Raw genomic sequence first — 20599 nt, 5'->3', positions numbered from 1 at the left:
CATGTTTATGTGTAGTTATAAACCATAAACAGAAAAAAGATTAAAAAAAAAAATAAAAAATAGCATACACTAGTATAATTATTTGCATCAAGCTGAACTCTTTTAAAGCTCAAAACTTTATTGTTTATATAGCTTTCAATAGCCACAATTGATAAAAATCCATTTTGTGTGCACCAAATTACTTTTGCAAACTCAGGTATTATTTTGTGACAGCAGCAGTGATATAATCACTGGGCAGCACATAGTTATATATCACAACTTTAGAACTTGAGAATGAGGGACACTTCAGGGTGGTAATGACCTACAGTGCTCAGGTCAGCTCAGCTGCAGGACAAAATGTGGGTGTAGTCAGACTGAACAGTGGGAGGGGCTTAACAGGCACGGTTAAATGTGTGCTTCCTTGCACCTATAAAATATGCTTTCATTGCTATGCCACAAGCAAGAGTCTCTCAGACACATATAACTGAGTTACTGTGCCACTTACTACTTACCTCTGACCAATGAACTGTGCATCACTTATTACTAACCTCTGAACTCTGCCTCACTTACTACTGACCCCTGAACTCTGCCTCAATACTGACCTCAAAACTCTCTTTTACTTACTACTGACACCTGAATTCTGCCTCACTACTGCCCTCTGAACTCTCTGGTATATACTACTGACCCCCTGAAGTCTGCCTCACTACTGACCCCTGAACTCTCTTTTACTTACTACTGACACCTGAATTCTCCCCCAGTACTGACCTCTAAACTCTCTGGTATATACTACTGACCCCCTGAAGTCTGACTCACTTCTGACCTCTGAACTCTCTTTTACTTACTACTGACACTTGAATTCTGTCTCAGTACTGACCTCTGAACTCTCTGGTATATAATACTGACCCCTGAGCTCTGCCTCACTTACTACCAACCCTTGAACTCTGCCTCAATTACTACTGACCCCTGAACTCTGCCTCACTACTGACCTCTAAACTCTCTTTTACTTACTACTGACACCTGAATTCTGCCTCAGTACTGACCTCTGGACTCTCTTTTACTTACTACTGACACCTGAATTCTACCTAACTACTGACCTCTGAAGTCTCTGGTATATACTACTGACCCCTGATCTCTCTGTTGCTTACTACTGACCTCTGAACTCTGCCTCACTTACTACTGACCCCTGAACTCTGCCCCTTACTTGCTACTGACCTCTGCCACACTTACTACTGACCTTTGAACTCTATTACTTACTACTAACCTCTGAACTCTCCATTACTTACTAATGATCCCTGAACTCTCTGTCTCTTACTGCTGACCGCTGAACTCTGACTCACTACTGACCTCTGAACTCTATTACTTGCTACTGACCCCTGAACTCTCCATTACTTCTGACTTCTGAACCCTCAATTACTTACTACTGACCCCTGAATTCTCTGTTGCTTACAAATAACCTCTGTGTCACTTCTGACCTTTGCATCACTTACTACAGAGCTCAAAGGTCAGTAATAAGTAATGCAGAGTTCAGAGGTCAGTACTAAGTGAGGCAGAGTTCAGTGGTCAGTAGTGACACAGAGTACAGAGTGCAGTAGTGATTAACCCTCTGTCTCACCTCTGCGCTGCTTACTGCTGTTCTCCTTTTTCCTGGACTCTTGGCAGTACTCAGGGTACTGCAGCTCCTGCTCTTCTCCTGATTTTCCTGTTCTCTGGTTCAGTGGGTGGAGCTAAATTAAAGCGAATCATAGCCCCACCTACTGGACAGGGGAATGGGAGAATAGCAAGAGCTGTAGTACCTTGGGTAGTGTGAAGAATCCCAGGGAGAACAACAGAGGTAAGCTCATCCCTTCTGTGTCTCCCCATAAGCTGCACTTGTCTCAGGCAGCTACTGAGAAAACGGTTTGTTTATACGAGGAAGGCGGCGGGTGCTAAAGGCCATCATGGGGAGTAAGAAGGCGGTGCTATGATTGTCTGTGATTGGCTTATAGTTCCTCCCCCCACTCCCAAGCTGGCCTTTAGCACCCACGCCCTCCTTGAAATAAAGCCAATCAGAGTCAATCATAGTCCCACCCCCTACTCCCCATGCTGAATTTTATCATCCACCCCTTCCCCTCCCCAGAATAAACAAACAGTGTTTCCTCTGTAGCTGCAAGTGACAAGTGCAGCTGCAAGGGAGACATAGAAAGGGTAACAGAATGGTGTTTTACCCCCTGCCAGGCTAATTAGTAGACACTGGTCTCCGGGATTCAATCTGGTTTCGTGAGATGCCGAGCTTAGTCTATCTAGTTCTTTGTAAAGGTACTCTGCTCTGGTTGCTCTAAAGGAAAAAGATTGTTTTTAACTACTTCTACTTAAAGCCAAGTCCATAGTTTGCTACTTCAAGGACTTCTGCATCAGCTTTTCAGAAGGGAGTTTACTGTCCTCAACCTGTACATAGTTCTCTTTTTTGGAGTGTTCCACTCAATTCCCTCAACCCTTTCCCAATTACTGCAAAATTAAAACAACAAAGAGAACACCCCTAGACTGGTTTTTGAGGCAAAGAGTGACTGTGACCGTGTGTGCAGGGCAATCTACTGGGAAAAAACCTGGACAATTTCCAGCGGCTCCTATGGGGCTAGCGCTACACAATTAAACCCAGTGTTTAGGTCACAGTGGTCTAAATAGAAATGCTTGCTTTTACTGTATGCATAGTACCAAAGATGCATGTCTATGTCTTTATATACCTGCAGTATGTAAATACTCTGTAAAGTATAAAAGATGATGAGTGTAAATTGGTTCACTTTTGATACTCTTAGTTTTGGTATCTAAAGTCTAGGACTGATGTACAGTCAATAGGAAAATGAGAACATAAGCTATGTTGAATATTATAAGCAGACCTGTGTGTACGCCTTTAACTATTTCTTCTGTATACCGAAGAAGACATTTTACCATCTAGACATTGTAAGTAATGTCCTCCATTCCTAATCCATCCATATTTGTTCTCTGAAATGGCGGTTTCTAGAATCCTTAAGTCTGGGCTGGTATGCCCAAAAAGAGTGAGCTAAAAAGTATGAGGCCCACTTTATTTAGAATTTACTACTACATATCGCTTGATTACTTTTGTTTGGAAACCCCTTCTGATGTTTGATGACGTGTGTACCACATATTGTAATATTACTGAATGTCATGGATCCATCATAGTAATAGAACACCTCTGGAAACTGGATACACCCTGCAGGAGGTTAAACCCAATCCATTTAATTCATGAAATATGCAGGCATGTGCTAATAAAATGAGTGATTTTCTGCACACATGCAAGACATCATTGCAGATCACATAGCACATCTTCTCCTGATCTAAAGTTTCAGGAAGTCATTCTGGGTATGTGGAATGCACCCCCTTTGTTCTGTCATGTCCTTAAATAATATTTACATCCATAAGCTTTGCCGTTGTGCTTTGAAATATCTTGGGAACATTTAGATATATGTCTTTTGCTGGCCAATAGAACGAAGACTGCTAAATAAACAGTATGGTCTCTGACATTTTAATGTGTGTTTATTCTTTTCATGTGTTATAGTGTTGGAGCGTATAGTTTCTAGTATAAATCAGAGCATGGAAAACTGAAACAGTGAAATCATTGTCTTTCTAATGGAACTTGAGGGTGGTTTAGCAAAAAAAGCCTTATCCCTATAAATTATGTTAATGTATCTAATGGAAGACAAAGTCAGCAAAAAGCCCCTGTGCAAGAATTTTTTAAGGTTAGGGCAGGGTGTCAAAAAATGGCCTCCTACTTCTCACCTGCCATAAGAAGAAATGTCCAGGTCTGTGGTAGGGATTCCAGCATCCACCCAACACACATCTTATATTCAAGGACCCCTAAATCCAAGAGGTCCTGTTTGCAGTTGTACAGTCTGTACTAAAATTGTCTTCTTACAAATGTATTCACTAAGGCTAATAGGTAAGATTCTAATTTTGCTAATAAAAAGGTAGGGCCTGTTACACATTAAATATTGTGTATATGAAAATATTGCTTATTCTATACAGAGATATAAAACATAGATCAGACAATAGAAAATGGTCTAAAGTCTATTTTTTTCTTTTTACCCACAATGCAGTACTTGTATAATATGCTCTTCTGATCCAGTCTACCCTAGCCTTTTGCCCAACCGACATTTGCAAATAACATTTGCATTTGTCAAAGTAACCTGTAGTCACCATTGCTGTTATCCAATCATGTTGAAATCACAGAAGATAGTAGATGATACAACTTGAAGTCAACAGGTATCTGTAGAAAGATGTACAGTGCCTTGAAAAGGTTTTCATCCCCCTTGAAATTTTCCACATTTTGTCATGTTACAACCAAAAACGTAAATGTTTTTTATTTGGATTTTATGTGATAGACCAACACGAAGTGGCACATAATTGTGAAGTGGAAGGAAAATGATAAATGGTTTTCAAAATTGTTTACAAATAAATATCTGAAAAGTGTGGCGTGCATTTGTATTCAGCCCCCCTGAGTCAATACTTTGTAGAACCATCTTTTGCTGCAATTACATCTGCAAGTCTTTTTGGGTATGTCGCTACTAGCTTTGCATATCTAAAGAGTGACATTTTTGCCCATTCTTCTTTGCAAAATAGCTCAAGCTCTGTCAGGTTGGATGGAGAGCATCTGTAAAAAGCAATTTTCAAGTCTTGCCACAGATTCTCAATTGGATTTAGGTCTGGACATTGACTGGGCCATTCTAATACATAAATATGCTTTGATCTAAACCATTCCATTGTAGCTCTGGATGTTTAGGGTCATTGTCCTGCTGGAAAGTGAACCTCTGCCCCAGTCCCAAGTCTTTTGCAGATTCTAACAGGTTTTCTTCTAAGATTGCTCTGTATTTGGCTCCATCCATCTTCCCATCAACTCTGACCAGTTTCTCTGTCCCTGCTGAAGAAAAGCATCTCCCCACAACATGATGCTGCCACCACCATGTTTCACGATGGGGATAGTGTGTTCAGGGTGATGTGTAATGCTAGTTTTCCACCACACATGTTTTTAGGCCAAAAAGTTCAATTTTGGTCTTATCTGACCAGAGCACCTTCTTCCACATGTTTTCTGTGTTCCCCACATGGCTTCTCGCAAACTGCAGTCGGGATTCTTATGGCTTTCTCTCAACAATCGCTTTCTTCTTGCCACTCTTCCATAAAGGCCAGATTTGTGGAATGCATAATTAATAGTTGTCCTGTGGACAGATTCTCCCACCTGAGCTGTGGATCTCTGCAGCTCCTCCATGGTTACCATGGGCCTCTTGGCTGCTTCTCTGATTAATGCTCTCCTTGCTCGGCCTGTCAGTTTAGGTTGATGGCCATGTCTTGGTAAGTTTGCAGTTGTGCCATACTCTTTCCATTTTTGGATGATGGATTGAACAGTGCTCTGTGAGATATTCAAAGCTTGAGGTTTTTTTTTATAACCTAACCCTGCTTTAAATTTATCCACAACTTTATCCCTGACCTGTCTGGTTTGTTCTGTGGCCTTCATGATGCTGTTTGTTCACTAATGTTCTCTAACAAACCTCTGAGGGCTTCACAGAAAAGCTGTATTTATACTGAGATTAAATTACACACAGCTGGACTCTATTTACTATCTAGGTGAGTTCCAAAGGCAAGTGGTTCCACTAGATTCTAGTTAGGGGTATCAGAGTAAATGGGACTGAATACAAATGCACGCCACACTTTTCTGTATTTATGTGTAAAAAAATCTGAAAACCATTTATTATTTTGCTTCCACTTCACAATTAGGTGCCACAGGTGTTGGTCTATCACAAAAAATCCCAATAAAATACATTTACGTTTTTGCTTGTAATATGACAAAATGTGGAAAATTTCAAGGGGGATGAATACTTTTTCAAGGCACTGTACGTACAGACCAATTAAACTAGCTGAAAAAAATTTAATAAGTTGGAATTTTGCCATTCTGTATACATTTTGCCGTAGAAAGTGGTATTGTATTTTTCACATATTATTTTACAATATGTGACTCTGTTGTAATAAATAGGAAGTATATTTTGAAAGTATTTTGGGGTAAACAACATTGTACTAAGAAAAAAAAGAATAAAAAAGCTGTAATTGCTATAAAAGCTCTTACCTGGAACTGGCTCACTCACTCTTGGATCAGCTGCAGAGAAGAAAATAAAAAATATAAGTTACTGTATACAAAATATAGGAAAGACCTTTGTAATGTCATCATCACTATCTTGGTTTGGCTGGGACATGGAGACAAGCATATTTATTAACACCTGACGTAAAGCAATATACCTGTCACTTCCATGAGCCCTGCAATCCAACAAGCGGAGGGAAAGACTGAGAACACGTGGCCAATATTCCAGCATGTTTCTCAGCACACAAAGATTATGACCAGATGTGGAGTCAGCTGGAGATGTTGCTCTGGAACACAAATCTTTCTCAGATTCCCATGGTGCCTAATATTTCTAAATTATAGCTTCAGATTTTCAGCTGTCATTAGGAACATAATACCACAAAATCTACATGTTTTAAAACAAACACATTTTCTTTTCAAATCATTGTAGATTGATTACCTCTTTGGTAAAATAAATATGATCCATCTCTCCCGCATTGGTTTACTACCCACATACATGGAATTTAATGTATGTCGAAAATAAAATGCATATTACATCTGAAAATGCATTTACACAAACTATGTTTGTGGTGAACCATTGGCTCAACTGCTGGGATATTATGCCATTAATTGTACATGATTTGAACAGCAATTTAATAGACTCTAGTTTAAATTAAAACAGGCCAGTGCAGAGTGTGATATCCCATGGAAACAAGCTAATAAATCTAGCTAGACTAAAACAAGATGCACTCTGATTGATTGGTATGATCACTACATAATTACATGTGGATTGATTTGCACTAATCAATATTTGACTAGATTTGGGCTGATTTTCAGTGAGTTAATATTTAAAACGGTAGTAAACCACAAAAAAAAATCCCCTGCAAGGAAATGTTATAATTTGCTAGTATGCATTGTTATAATGTGCTAGTATGCATTGCACATTGTGCAGGACTTACCTTAAAACGAAGCCCTCCTGCTGTCATCACTGAAGAGGCTTCCATATTCACCCAGGCTTCCTTCCAGGTTCACGAGCTCCAGTCATCTGAATGGCCGAGCCGCAATGACGTCATTCCCCTGCGTGCGCGTGGAAGTCCCAGGCCACGGCACAGTACTCTGAAGGAATGGCATGGGTATGCCATTCCTTCAGAAAGCATGCACAGGCTCCAAAAAAGAGCTAATATCTCCTAAGCGGTGCACGTTTAAGAGCTCTTCATTTTAACAGGTAAGCTTTATTATAAGCTTACCTGTAGGTAAAATTAAAAAAAAAAGAGTTTACTACCATTTTAATATCAGCCTTTCTCAACCTTTTTAACAATGAGAAACTCTTAAAATAACTTTTGGCTCTCAGGGAACCCTTGATAATATTTCCTATATCTAGTGCTCAGTATACATTGGTTTGAACAGTAAATTTAGCTTTAAGAATAAATATAAGAATAAGGAAAGTGGTGTACCTAAAGCAGTGTTTCTCAACTCCAGTCCTCATGGACCCCCAAAAGGTCATGTTTTCAGGATTTCCCTCAGATGAAACAGCTGTGGTAATTACTAAGGCAGTGAAACTGATCAAATCACCTGTGCAAAATAATGGAAATCCTGAAAACATGACCTGTTGGGGGTCCATGAGGACTGGAGTTGAGAAACACTGACCTAAAGGGATAGTTCACTTTCACTGAAGAACTGCCTATGCAGGTAAGGGGCATCTGTGGATAAAAACAAACGGTGTGTTTCTGACTAAAATTGAATAATGTCCTTGCTATAGGGGTAAGGGGGAAAGAAAGTAAGAAAGAGAGAAAGAAAGAAAGAAAGAAAGAAAGAAAGAAAGAAAGAAAGAAAGAAAGAAAGAAAGAAAAAGAAAGGAAGGAAGGAACGAAAGTGGGAAAGAAGGAAGGAGGGCACGAAAGTGGGAAAGAAGGAAGGAGGGAATGAAAGTGGGAAAGAAGGAAGGAGGGAACAAAAGTGGGAAAGAAGGAAGGAGGGAAAGAAGGAAGGAGGGAAAGAAGGGAAAGAAAGAAGGAGGGAAAGAAGGAAGGAGGGAAAGAAAAATGGAAAAAAGGTAGGAGGGAAAGAAGAAAGGAGGAAAAGAAGGAAGGAGGAAAAGAAAGAAAGAAAGAAAGAAAGGAGAGAAAGAAAAAGAAAGAAAGAAAGAAAGGAGAGAAAGAAAAAGAAAGAAAGGAAGAAAGAAAGAAAGAAAGAAAGAAAGAAAGAAAGAAAGAAAGAAAGAAAGAAAGAAAGAAAGAAAGAAAGAAAGAGAAACAGGAGACAGGGAGAGAGAAAGAGAGAAGTATAGAAAGAAAGAAGGAAGGAGGGAACGAAAGTGGGAAAGAAAGAAGGAGGGAAACAAAGAAAGAAAGAAGGAAGGAGGGAAAGAAAAATGGAAAAAAGGTAGGAGGGAAAGAAGAAAGGAGGAAAAGAAGGAAGGAGGGAAAGAAAAGAAAGAAAGAAAGAAAGAGGGAAAGAAGGAAGAAGGGAAAGAAAAAAGGAGGAAAAGAAAGAAAGAAAGAAAGAAAGAAAGAAAGAAAGAAAGAAAAAGAAAATAAAGAAAGGAGAGAAACAGGGCACAGGGAGAGAGAAAGAGAGAAGTATAGAAAGAAAGGAAGGAGGGAATGAAAGTGGAAAAGAAGGAAGGAGGGAAAGAAAGAGGGAAAGAAAGTAGGAGGGAAAGAAGCTAGGAGAGAAAAAAAGAGGGAAAGAAGGAAGGAGGGAAAGGAAGGAAGGAAACAAAGAAAGAAGGAAGGAGGGAAAGAAGGAAGGAGGGAAAGAAAGAGGGAAAGAAGGAAGAAGGAAAACAAGACACAGAGAGAGAGAAAGGAGAGGGGGAGAGAGAGAGAAAGAAAGAAAGAAAGAAAAAGAAAGAAAGAAAGAAAGAAAGAAAGAAAGAAAAAGAAAGAAAGAAAGGGAAAGAAAGAAAGAAAGAAAGAAAGAAAGAGAAAGAAAGAAAGAAAGAAAGAAAGAAAAAAAAGAAAGAAAGAAAGAAAGAAAGAAAGAAAGAAAGAAAGGAGTGAAAGAAAAAGAAAGAAAGAAAGAAAGAAAGAAAGAAAGAAAGAAAGGAGAGAAAGAAAAAGAAAGAAAGAAAGAAAGAAAGAAAGAAAGAAAGAAAGAAAGAAAGAAAGAAAGAAAGAAAGAAGAGAAACAGGAGACAGGGAGAGAGAAAGAGAGAAGTATAGAAAGAAAGAAGGAAGGAGGGAACGAAAGTGGGAAAGAAGGAAGCAGAGAAAGAAAGAGGGAAAGAAGGTAGGCGGGAAAGAAAGAAGGAGGGAAACAAAGAAAGAAGGAAGGAGGGAAAGAAAAATGGAAAAAAGGTAGGAGGGAAAGAAGAAAGGAGGAAAAGAAGGAAGGAGGGAAAGAAAAGAAAGAAAGAAAGAGGGAAAGAAGGAAGAAGGGAAAGAAAAAAGGAGGAAAAGAAAGAAAGAAAGAAAGAAAGAAAGAAAGAAAGAAAGAAAGAAAGAAAGAAAAAGAAAATAAAGAAAGGAGAGAAACAGGGCACAGGGAGAGAGAAAGAGAGAAGTATAGAAAGAAAGGAAGGAGGGAATGAAAGTGGAAAAGAAGGAAGGAGGGAAAGAAAGAGGGAAAGAAAGTAGGAGGGAAAGAAGCTAGGAGAGAAAAAAAGAGGGAAAGAAGGAAGGAGGGAAAGGAAGGAAGGAAACAAAGAAAGAAGGAAGGAGGGAAAGAAGGAAGGAGGGAAAGAAAGAGGGAAAGAAGGAAGAAGGAAAACAAGACACAGAGAGAGAGAAAGGAGAGGGGGAGAGAGAGAGAAAGAAAGAAAGAAAGAAAAAAAAGAAAGAAAGAAAGAAAGAAAGAAAGCGAAAGAAAGAAAGAAAGAAAGAAAGAAAAAGAAAGAAAGAATGAAAAGAAAAAAAGAAAGAAAGAAAAGAAAGAGAAAGAAAGAAAAGAAAAAAAGAAAGAAAGAAAAGAAAGAGAAACAAAGAAAGAAAGAAAGAAAGAAAGAAGGAAGGAGGGAGGGAAAGAAGGAAGAAGGGAAGAAGGTAGGAGGGAAAGAAGGAAGGCGAGAGGGAAAGAAAGAAAGAAAGAAAGAAAGAGAAAGAAAGAAAGAGAGAAGGAGGGAAAGAAAGAAAGAAGGAAGGAGGGAAAGAAGGAGAGAAACAGGAGACAGAGAGAGAAAGAAAGACAGAGAGAAGTATAGAAAGAAAGATATAGAAAGAGAGAAAGAAGAAGGGGGAGAGAAGACACAAGGCTGGCGAGGAGTGCGGGCGGAGCAGACACAGGAGGAGAGGGCGGGAGGAGGGGCAGAACCAGCTTTCTCTCTCCTCTGCCGTCTGGTTGTGGTGGGGGGGCTATCAGCACTGGGCACAGAATATGCTGACAGATTCCCCGCAGTGCTGCAGGAGATGGGGGGGTGGCCATGGGGGAGGGCATACAGAAGTCCATGGCATGCAGGAGATGGATAAGAGGGGCGGCTGGGTGGCACATAGAGGAACTCAGAAATGCACGGTTCAGTTCCTCTATATGCTGCCCCTCCTATTCAGGCAGCCCCGGTCAACTGGGCAATTGCCCGGTGTTCCCTATGGCCAGTCCTGCCCAAACTCTTCCTTTCATGGACAAGCAAAGCAGCTACGGTGCAGGAAATGTCAACCTGACGTAGCACCCTCCTATATGGGTGCTAGGTGTAGATTGATAGATTTAGTTTGTATTCTGATAGGTACATTTTAGTTGTCCCACTGTAGACAGGGTGGAGGTAATTGTTGCTAGGTAAAGGCATAAATCGCACACGGTAATCAGTGTCACTGTGTTCTGCTAGTTATGTCTGCTAAGTTTGCTCAGCTGCTGCCAGCCTGATATCTGTGTCCAGAAAGCTTGAGAAGTTTCTGGATAGTAAGTGTGGAGCTATGCCAATTACAGCATGAATACTGATGCAGCCCCAAGCTATCTCAGAGAGACTGGCTCTGATGGCATGCTGGGTAACTGCATATATTCAGTGAGCACACGGAGTTCTGGGTCTTTCCTGTATAGGATTGTTCCAGCCTTAGAGAGTGCACATTGCCTTTCCAGGCAACTACTGCCGTGCGGCCTCAGATGGGCAACCTGAGGGCCTGAATGCTGAGATCTGGGTTCTACTAAAGCTGACTGAGGGGCTGCCTGCTGAAGATCTGGTCTGGTATCACGGAGGAAGGTATCCATCTGCTCTTGGGCCTTGTACAAACACCCCTAAAGAATCTTATAGACTGTGAGCTACTTAAAGCAGAACTTTACTCATAACAATTGATGAAAAATAATGTTCCCTAGCTAAGAACATACATTCCACATTAATAATTATGCAATCAAAATTAGTGTGTGCTGTAAATTGCCTCCAGCATTGCTCCTGTTTCTTCTTGCTGGTGGCTGCCACTTTATTGAAGACCAGAGTCCTGAGCATCAGTTAAAGCAGAACTAATCTCTCCTATCCTTTTCAGCCATGGAAGCTGCTATCTGTTTGATCTGAAACTGCCATGGTGCTGCACATGTGATCAGTTATAACACCATTCATATGATGGTTTGACAGTTTGGTTGAGAACACAATCAAATGTGACAGCATTCCTAGCATGCCAGGAATGTAACTGTTTTTAAAACTGTCAAATTGATATGTTTAGTTCTGCTACAATTTGTAGGCTGTCAGCCAATCGGCCTCTACAATTTTGGCACAGTGCCTAAAAATGGACAGTAACTGAGTATATGCAGAACAGTGTCAGACAGTGTATTACTGGATGGTAAACTGTATGGGCACTTATTTTTATAGCTATAACTGCAAAAGGGGCCAACCTGAAGTGATCTACCAAGACTTAATTTTCTGACTAAAGTTCCACTTTAACCCCCTCTGGTGTAAAATAACAAACATGTCTATACTTACCTGCTGTCTGTAGTTGTTTTGCACAGAGCAAACTGAATCCTCCTCTTCTTGGGTCCCCTGCAGGCTTCTTGGCTCCTCCTGTCTGTTGGGTGCCCCCACAGCAAGCAGCTTGCTATGGGGGCACCCGCTGCACTGTGTGTCTATTCCAGGGGCGGACTGACCATTTGGAAACTCAGGCACTGCCCGAGGGCCCGGGGTCAGTAGGGGGCCCCATGAGATGTCCCTGGTACCTTTTTCATAGGTTTTTTGAGTTTGGGCAAGGACACAGGGGCCCCATGATCCCCTATTGCCCGGGGGCCCCATAAGTTGTCAGTCCACCCCTGGTCAATTCATACACGGAGCCGCGGCTTGGCCCCACCCCTCTCTCTCCTCCTTGGCTGACTGGCTGTGATTGACAGCAGCGGAAGCCAATGGCTCCAGCTTGCTGTCTCAGCCAATGAGGAGGTAGAGACCCGGGGCAGCTGAGGCTATCATTCACATAGCTGGATCGCGATGAGGCTCAGGTAAGTATTGAGGAGGCTGGGGGCACTGTTGCACACAGAAGGATTTTTACCTTCATGCATAGAATGCATAAAGGTAAAAAAACCTTCAACCTTTACAAGGACTCTAAAGTCCTCAACTGTACATAGTTCTTATTTCTGGAATATCCTACCTAATTCCCCATCCCTATCCATGTTCTCCAAAAATAAAAACAGCAAAAACAACACCCCTAGAGTGGATATTGGAGAAATGTGTGACTACGCCTATGTGTCTGACTGCAGGGCAAAGCTTCTGAGGAAGACCTGGACAGTGTTCCTGCGGCTCATATGGGAGTAGTACTACGCTAATGATATTCAAAGGTGTCCATATACTCTTCACCATATTATATTTCACCATATTTTCATTGTATTATTACCAATATTTCCTATAAAGAATCAGATCAATATTTGTATTGTAATTAATTATGATTTGTAATAAGTGAAGTATTTTGATTTTAAATGTTTTTATTAGGTTAGGAAAGTGGGGATAAATTTGCAATTACTGTGTATGTGACTTGATTCATTAAAGCCTATTTATAGAGAATTGTTAGATTGGTTCAACTTCTTTTAATAGGCTTTCAAGGAGTAGTAGATACATAAAACTGGCCTTTATAAGCACTCTGTGTAGGGCTTTAGAAAACATGGATAATGTAGCTGACGGTCACTAACGTTCACCTCTTGTCTGGATGTTACACGATACACAACCAGGCAGAAGACAGGTGACAGCCCTATTCTTGATACACTGAAATTTAATTTCCAGGCTTAGCAGACACAGTAGTTATGTGCTACCCAGACACTAAATACTTTTGACAAATCATTCATATAAGAGTGCCATATAAATATTCACAATATTCACAATAGTACTATCTTCAGCAAAGCAAAAAAATGTTTTGCATATTACAAGAATGTCTGATGTTTGAGTGGAAATGCGAGTATCTGACATAAATTTCCTACAGATTCCAGTAATGTATATATGACCATATATGAAGATATTTCACATTACCTGATTCTGTACTAAATTCCACTGTTGCGCTGACTGGACCCTCACCAAGAGGATTTGTTGGTACCACTTTGAAATCATATCTGTCAAAAGATGTAAAATAAAATGTATTTATTACAGGTACTTACAGTTGTGGCCAAAATTATTCAACCCCCACTGAAATTGAGTGTTTTGGCCAGTTTGACATTGCTTTTGATCATTCAGTCATCTTGCTTACATTTACATTAAAGAGGCACTTGTAGGTCAGACAAATATAACATAACAGTTATAATGAAATAACCACAAATGTCTTTTCTGTGCTCACAGCATTATCAGTTTTATTCAACCCCCAAGTGACATTCAATCTTAGTACTTAGTACAGCATCCTTTTACAGTTATAACAGCTTTTAAACGTGAAGCATAGCTTGACACAAGTGTCTTGCAGCGATCTACGGGTATCTTCGCCCATTCTTCATGGGCAAAGGCCTCCAGTTCAGTCACATTCTTAGGCTTGCGCACTGCAACTGCTTTCTTTAAGTCCCACCAGAGGTTCTCAATCGGATTTAAGTCTGGTGACTGCGATGGCCACTCCAAAATGTTCCAGCCTTTCCTCTGCAACCATGCTCTAGTGGACTTGGAGGTATGCTTGGGATCATTGTCCTGTTGAAAGGTCCAACGTCTCCCAAGCCTCAGGTGTGTGACGGACTGCATCACGTTTCCATCCAATATCTCCTGGTACTGAAGAGAATTCATGGTACCTTGCACACGCTGAAGCTTCCCTGTACCTGCAGAAGCAAAACAGCCCCAAAGCATGATTGACCCTCCACCATGCTTCACAGTAGGCAAGGTGTTCTTTTCATCATAGGCCTTGTTCTTCCTCCTCCAAACATAGCGTTGATCCATGGGCCCAAACAGTTCTAATTTTGTTTCATCAGTCCACAGAACACTATCCCACAACTTTTGTGGTTTGTCCACATGGCTTTTGGCATACTGCAGTCGACTCTTCTTATTCTTTGGAGACAGCAAGGGGGTACGCCTGGGAGTTCTGGCACGGAGGCCTTCATTACGCAGTGTGCGTCTTATTGTCTGGGCTGAAACTTCTGTACCCACATCTGACAAATCTTTTCTCAGTTCCTCAGCAGTCACACGGGGACTTCTCTCCACTCTACGCTTCAGGTAGCGCACAGCAGTCGAAGTCAGCATCTTCTTTCTGCCACGACCAGGTAGCGTTTCAACAGTGCCCTTTGCCTTGAATTTGCGAATGATGCTTCCTAAGGTGTCTCTTGGTATGTTTAACATCTTTGCAATCTTCTTATAGCCATTGCCCTTCCTGTGAAGAGAAATCACCTCTTCTCTTGTCTTCCTGGACCATTCTCTTGCCTTCACCATGTTTGTAACCACACCAGTAAATGTCTAGAAGGAGCTGAGTATCACAGTCATTTTAAAGCTGCCTAATTGGTGCTTATTATGCTTGATTGCTGCTCGGTGACATCCACAGGTGTTTTCAATACCTGATGGAAAGCACCTGTATGAACCTCTGTTCTTCAGAGTGGTAGTCTTTAAGGGGTTGAATAATTGTGGCAATGAAGAAACCACATAAGAACCATTTACTACTGTATTACATAAACAATTGATGTCATTTTAGTTGCATTTGGGTAGTTACAACGTCCTTGTAGGATTTGATTCTGAATACAATTCCAAATGTACACTATAGTCCCTAAACCCCTTTACAGCATTGGGGGTTGAATAATTTTGGCCACAACTGTATATAGTGCTGTCAATTTACACAGTGCTTTACATATATATATTCCACATTCACATCAGCCCCTAACCCTCAAGAAGCATACAATCTAAGGTCCCTAACTCACATTCACACTTACACATACTAGGGCCAATTTAGAGAGGATCCAATGAATTCAGAGCTCCACCCAATAGGGGAGGTTCCGCTTTAAGGCTTTGTTCCTTGCTCCCCGTTAAGGATTGGCACCTTTGGGGAGCGGGTACCCAAATTTGACAAGTATCTGCTCCCACTTCCAGTGCGATTGCATAACGGAACCATTCATAAAGCACAGTGCTACTCGCACATGTGCAGTGGGCACCCGGCTGTGAACCCGCAAGCTGTCACAGCAGGGTGCTCACACTGAAGATTGCGGCATCACAGAGAGAAGATGGCCGGTGAAACCAGCCATGGTGAGGACACCGTTGGACCAAGGGACAGGTAAGTGTCTGTATTTTGTATTCTAAAAGTCAGCAGCTACAGTTTTTGTGGCTGCTGATTTTTATTTTTTTTTCATTCAACTGGAACTCCGCTTTAACCTACCAGCATGCCTTTGGAGTGTGGGAGAAAACTGGAGTACTTGGAGGAGACCCACACAGGCACAGGAAGAACATGCAAACTCCAGGCAGATAGTGCTGTGGTTGGGATTCAAACCAACAATCCTAGTGTTGCTAGGCCAAATTGCTAACTACTTAGACACTGTATAGTATAACATAAACATTGCTTGGATTTCCTTTACATGGATTTCATCTCTGCTAAGAGTTTACACAAAGATTGACCTAGGCTCTTTAAACTGCTACCTGAGTTGACAGTTGCTTGGTCTAGCCCTTTTCTGGTGGATCTCATGTTTAAAGTGTAGGAAGATGCTTTTGGGTGGACCACTAACATTTGTTTGAATGGTCAGAATACCTTTTCTAATTGCTATTGTTCCCAGCTGCCCTTTGCAGCATCTGCCCACATTGCTCTCCTTTTGCCACCACTTCCCAATGTTTTGGATAGAGTTTGGAAAGGGTTAAAAACATTGCTACGTTTTTATTGATGTGTCCCCAGGGGGAGAATCATCCTGTTTATTTGTCCTGGTGAACATGGTCACTAAAACAGAAAGTGAGGGGAATCTAAAATTTGACAGTTCTCTGGGGAAAAAAATAGGGAAGAAATCTTTCAATAGGAACGCCCTGACATCTGCCTAATTCCCCTAATTTTGAAGAGAATTCCATTCACTTTCTGTTGTGTGTGTCTCCAGTTTTGACCATTCTTAATGTTATCCAAAGCAAAAAAAGATTTTGCCTTTGCATACATACTGCCATACAGTTTTTAAATGACAGTAACAGCACCCATTATACAAAAGAGGCAGAAGGTTTCCTAACAAAATCTGTACTGTAATGATTATTATTTTTGTCTAAAGTAAAACAGTTGCAACATATTATGAAACAGGAAGGTTTGCTCATCACTCATTAATCCCTACCCCAGTGGAGCTTACAGTTCAGTCTGTACTGACGACATACAATTTTAGATAAACATTGGACAGCTTAATAATTAAGCATTTCTAACTGTATTCAGCAGCATGTATCTCAGTTTTCTTACAGTAAATTTGGCTGAGTAGAGTTGTAACTGCATGATCAAGGGCTGATTCTGTTGTTTTCTTAAAGTACTGTACATGTAAGGCTTATTGATTTCACATAATAGCTCCTGCTTTGTTAAAGCTGAACTCCAGCCACAAAACTGTCATTGAAATATGTTTTTCAATAGCTAAGGATATAAATACATTTTGTGTGCACTACATGCATTTCTTTTCCCAATCTGCAAATCCAGATCCAGTGAGATCATCCTTGAGTTGCATGTAACCTGTACAGAGGGCAGAGGTGTGGGGGGCAGAATATTCCCCCACTAGAGGCTGCCTGCAGAAAACTACAGGAGGGAAAGGATACAAGACCAGCCTCCCTGCACAAGTGAATGTAAGGTGTGCAGCCTTCTTTACAATCTACTTAGACATAATGATCCCTGTTTTCTACAAGTTTATGAAGGATTTATGGATAAATTGAACCTTGCATGACCTCACACATAGTTTGATTTTTGTACAATTCTCAAAGTAGATCATTTGCAATCAGGTTGTAACATAATTGGTCAGCTTACTAGTAACCCTGTAATATAAACAAAGGGGTCCCTGGAAACTAGGAACTATATGTGGGTTCCCCTGCAAAGTGTCACTGGTTCTTGCAAAACATTCTATGCATATACCAACCTTTGATGGGAAATTTCTATGAAAAAGGATATATCGCTATCCCCTCCAGAGATATACAGTATGTTCCCATCATGGCACGTAAAATGATCACCCTGCTCACCGATGGTGGAAGAGTAGAGAAATCAAGGTAATTCTACTCTCTCTGGGGAAGCTTTAGTTTTTCATCTTCTGCCCTCAGAAGTTTGGGAAAATGTGGAACCTATTATCTGCACCCGGTCTAGATTACTATACCAGCTTAACACTAGGCTGCTACCATAAAATAATACACCCTAGACCTAAACACTCCAATAGATATTAGACAAAGGAGCAATTGATCTACAGGTCTGACCAATCTCTAACTACCAGAAATCCTAAGGTATTACATATACATATTAACACCTAAATATATTGGATTTTCCCCAGGGATGACAGGTTGAGCTATAGCTTTTGTTTGTGGTTAGGTTTCCATTGTTCCTGTTCAATGCTGTGTTTCAAAGACACATTGTTGTAACTTACCTGTACCATACCTAATGACAAAATGGAGCATCTGAGATGTATGTATAGTTTGTATTTGTTTTGCAATTAAAACTATCAGATTAAAATAGGATGTACCATATTTCTAAAGTACTACCAAAGTTTTCCTGTGATTGGAAATGTCTCCAAGTGATCAAGAAGTAGAAAAAAAACCCTTTTTAAATTTTGAATTGTGTCCCAGTTGGAGCGATTTCCCCTATACTTCTTGTCCAATGACATCCTGCATGTCAAAGAGTGACAGGGTGTCTCTAGGACTGGATGTGAGAGGAAATCTCCCATGCAGAAACAAAGACTTCATTAAAGACCTCCCTTAAGTTCTAATTCATCCCAATGCTCGCCAAAGCAAAAACCATGGGGCAGGAAAATATAAATTATGTGGTCATTTGCTGTTCTAGGAAACTAGAAGACCTGGGCATGAGCTGTTATTTTTAAGGTTGTTGGTAGCCTGGTGATTCTGGAAAACATTTTGTGTCCCTATAATAAATGTCAGTAAAAATAGAAACCATAAACAATAATTATCTCTGTGGTCAAACTTATGTCCATTATACCCAGGTGTCAGCGAACACTACTGTGCTCAAACAGAGGTACGCAATTATGATTTTCTAGTATTTGAAACACATTGGGGTTGAGTTACTAAACCTGGAGAGTGCAAAATCTGGTGCATACTGTGCATAGAACAAATCAGCTTCTAACTTCAGCTTGATCAATTAATCTTTGACAAAAAAAAAATGGAAGCTGATTGGTTTCTGCACCAGAACTGCACCAGATTTTGCTCTCTCCAGTTTTAGTAAATCCTGTAAATGATATAAATTAATTGGTCCCATGTTTTGGTATATTTATACGATGGATGGTATGTGTTTATCATGCAAGAATAGCGTTCGCACAAAGTTCTGAAGATTGTAGTCAAATTGGGTGGTGAAATTGTGTTCTGATAATGTGTTTTTTTTAATACAAAGATTGAGATTGCCAAAATACATGATCAGAATTTGATTCCCAAAGATGAAAACTGTCCAGGCTTTATTCCATCTGCGCTGAGAATTACTGTAAGATTCAGCTGCATATTGCTCAATCTCTTTCAGCTAATTATTCGGTTTGTGAACATAGCTGTTTGTAATGCTATATATCAGCACAAACTCTGCTCTTATTTTTCTGCAATGGTAATAATTATTGTAATCTTTCATTGGCAGAACTACAGACTTCACACTGGAGCATTGAATAGAACTGGAATATGACATCTTCAAATTTAGCCTTTGAAATGAAATACACAAAATATACAGTGCATATGGAAGTTGCATTGACTGAATAATAAGACATTTCTAGCATGTAAGAAACATTTTAGTCAGCAGTATACCTTACACTGAATCAAAATCAACTATGTTGCAAGACAATCTTTTTTGTCTTTGCGGGGATGTCTTTATCATTGTCAAAATATCCAGCCTTCAAAACTACATTTACAAACTTGCATTATAAGTATCTGGACCAGTGGCACTAAACATTCCTAACACATGGAGCCTCAAGTGTGGCCCCCGACATCATCAAAGGTTTACACAAAATATTTAGCCAATTTAATGCAATGGAAAATTGGCAGAGACTGCACTGCAGAAATACAAGAAAGAAGTCAAAAGAACATGGTCATCATCAGAGACTGCAGACATGCTGCAGGAGATGGTCAAAGACTGTAAACATGTTACAGATGATTGTCAGAGACTGCCAACGTGCTACAGGAGTTGTTGGAAACTGGGGGCATGTTTCAGAAGACAGTCATAGACTGTTACATGATCATTGCTATTACAAATTAATGTTTCCACATTTGTGTTCACTACAGACACCCTAAAAGTTACTTGAGTGTCATTCTAAAAGATCAAAATGAAAAAAGGGTATGTCCAGCATGAAAAGAAATTAAAAAATAAGATGGTGTAAAAGAAATATTTAACCAATTAAATATAAGAACTTTTTTTTTAATTGGCTTAAGTAAACACTTAAGAAGAAAAACATTGACTACTCTCTGCAGGGGCAATGAAGTTCCCACAATAAGTGACAAAGGACCCATTGTGGTGCTAAGGCTTCTGGTTGGGTGCAAAGGATCTAGACCAGGGGTGGGCAAACTTTTTGACTTGAGGGCCGCAATGGGTTCATATATTGGACCCGGGGGCCGGACCAAGAGTAGATGAATGATGTGTATGTGTGAATTAATATAAATTAAATTAAAATTTGTAACATTAAATGTTTAGATTAATTTAAGGTAGAAAAGCATAAAAAGAGTTATTTTACAAAACTTTTATGCCCCCCACTAGCTGCTGGCCGGCCCAGCCACTACCATGCCATCCATAGTAAGTATAGTAATATTCCCCCATAGTAATTAATCCCCCATATAGTAATTCATCCCCCATAGTAATTCATCCCCCATATAGTAATTCATCCCCCTATAGTAATTCATCCCCCCTATAGTAATTCATTCCCCATATTAATTCATCCCCCATATTAATTCATCCCTCATATAGTATTTCATCCCCCATAGTGCTATTCCCCCCAAGTAGTAAGCCAAGTCCCCCCTGTGTCAATTTACTTACCTTTGCTCCGCGCGTTCCTCTCTCCGTGTTCCCGCGCCGTTCCGGTCTTCAGGGCGGACTGTGAGAGGAGCCTAGCTCC

At 40.4% G+C, this 20599-nt stretch overlaps 1 protein-coding gene across 49 annotated transcripts in view; it reads right to left on the bottom strand.

Moving 5' to 3' along the window:
- Positions 1–20599, bottom strand: part of ABI3BP (ABI family member 3 binding protein) — a 512999-nt gene that overhangs the window by 30474 nt on the left and 461926 nt on the right. For all 49 annotated transcript variants that reach the window (XM_089652925.1, XM_089652933.1, XM_089652937.1 and 46 more), the window contains 2 exons: positions 13443–13522; positions 6089–6118 (listed from right to left, as the gene is read on the bottom strand). In XM_089652925.1, the coding sequence (XP_089509051.1) occupies positions 6089–6118; positions 13443–13522 (110 nt within the window). The remainder of the gene's footprint in view (positions 1–6088; positions 6119–13442; positions 13523–20599) is intronic.

Source organism: Staurois parvus, unplaced genomic scaffold (assembly GCF_062004578.1).
Source record: "Staurois parvus isolate SC_StPar_1 unplaced genomic scaffold, SC_StPar_1.0 ptg000696l, whole genome shotgun sequence".
In the NCBI taxonomy this organism is placed as follows: Eukaryota; Metazoa; Chordata; class Amphibia; order Anura; family Ranidae; genus Staurois; species Staurois parvus.
The sequence above is the reverse complement of the archived record's forward strand: the minus strand, read 5'-3'. Positions and strand labels throughout refer to the sequence as shown.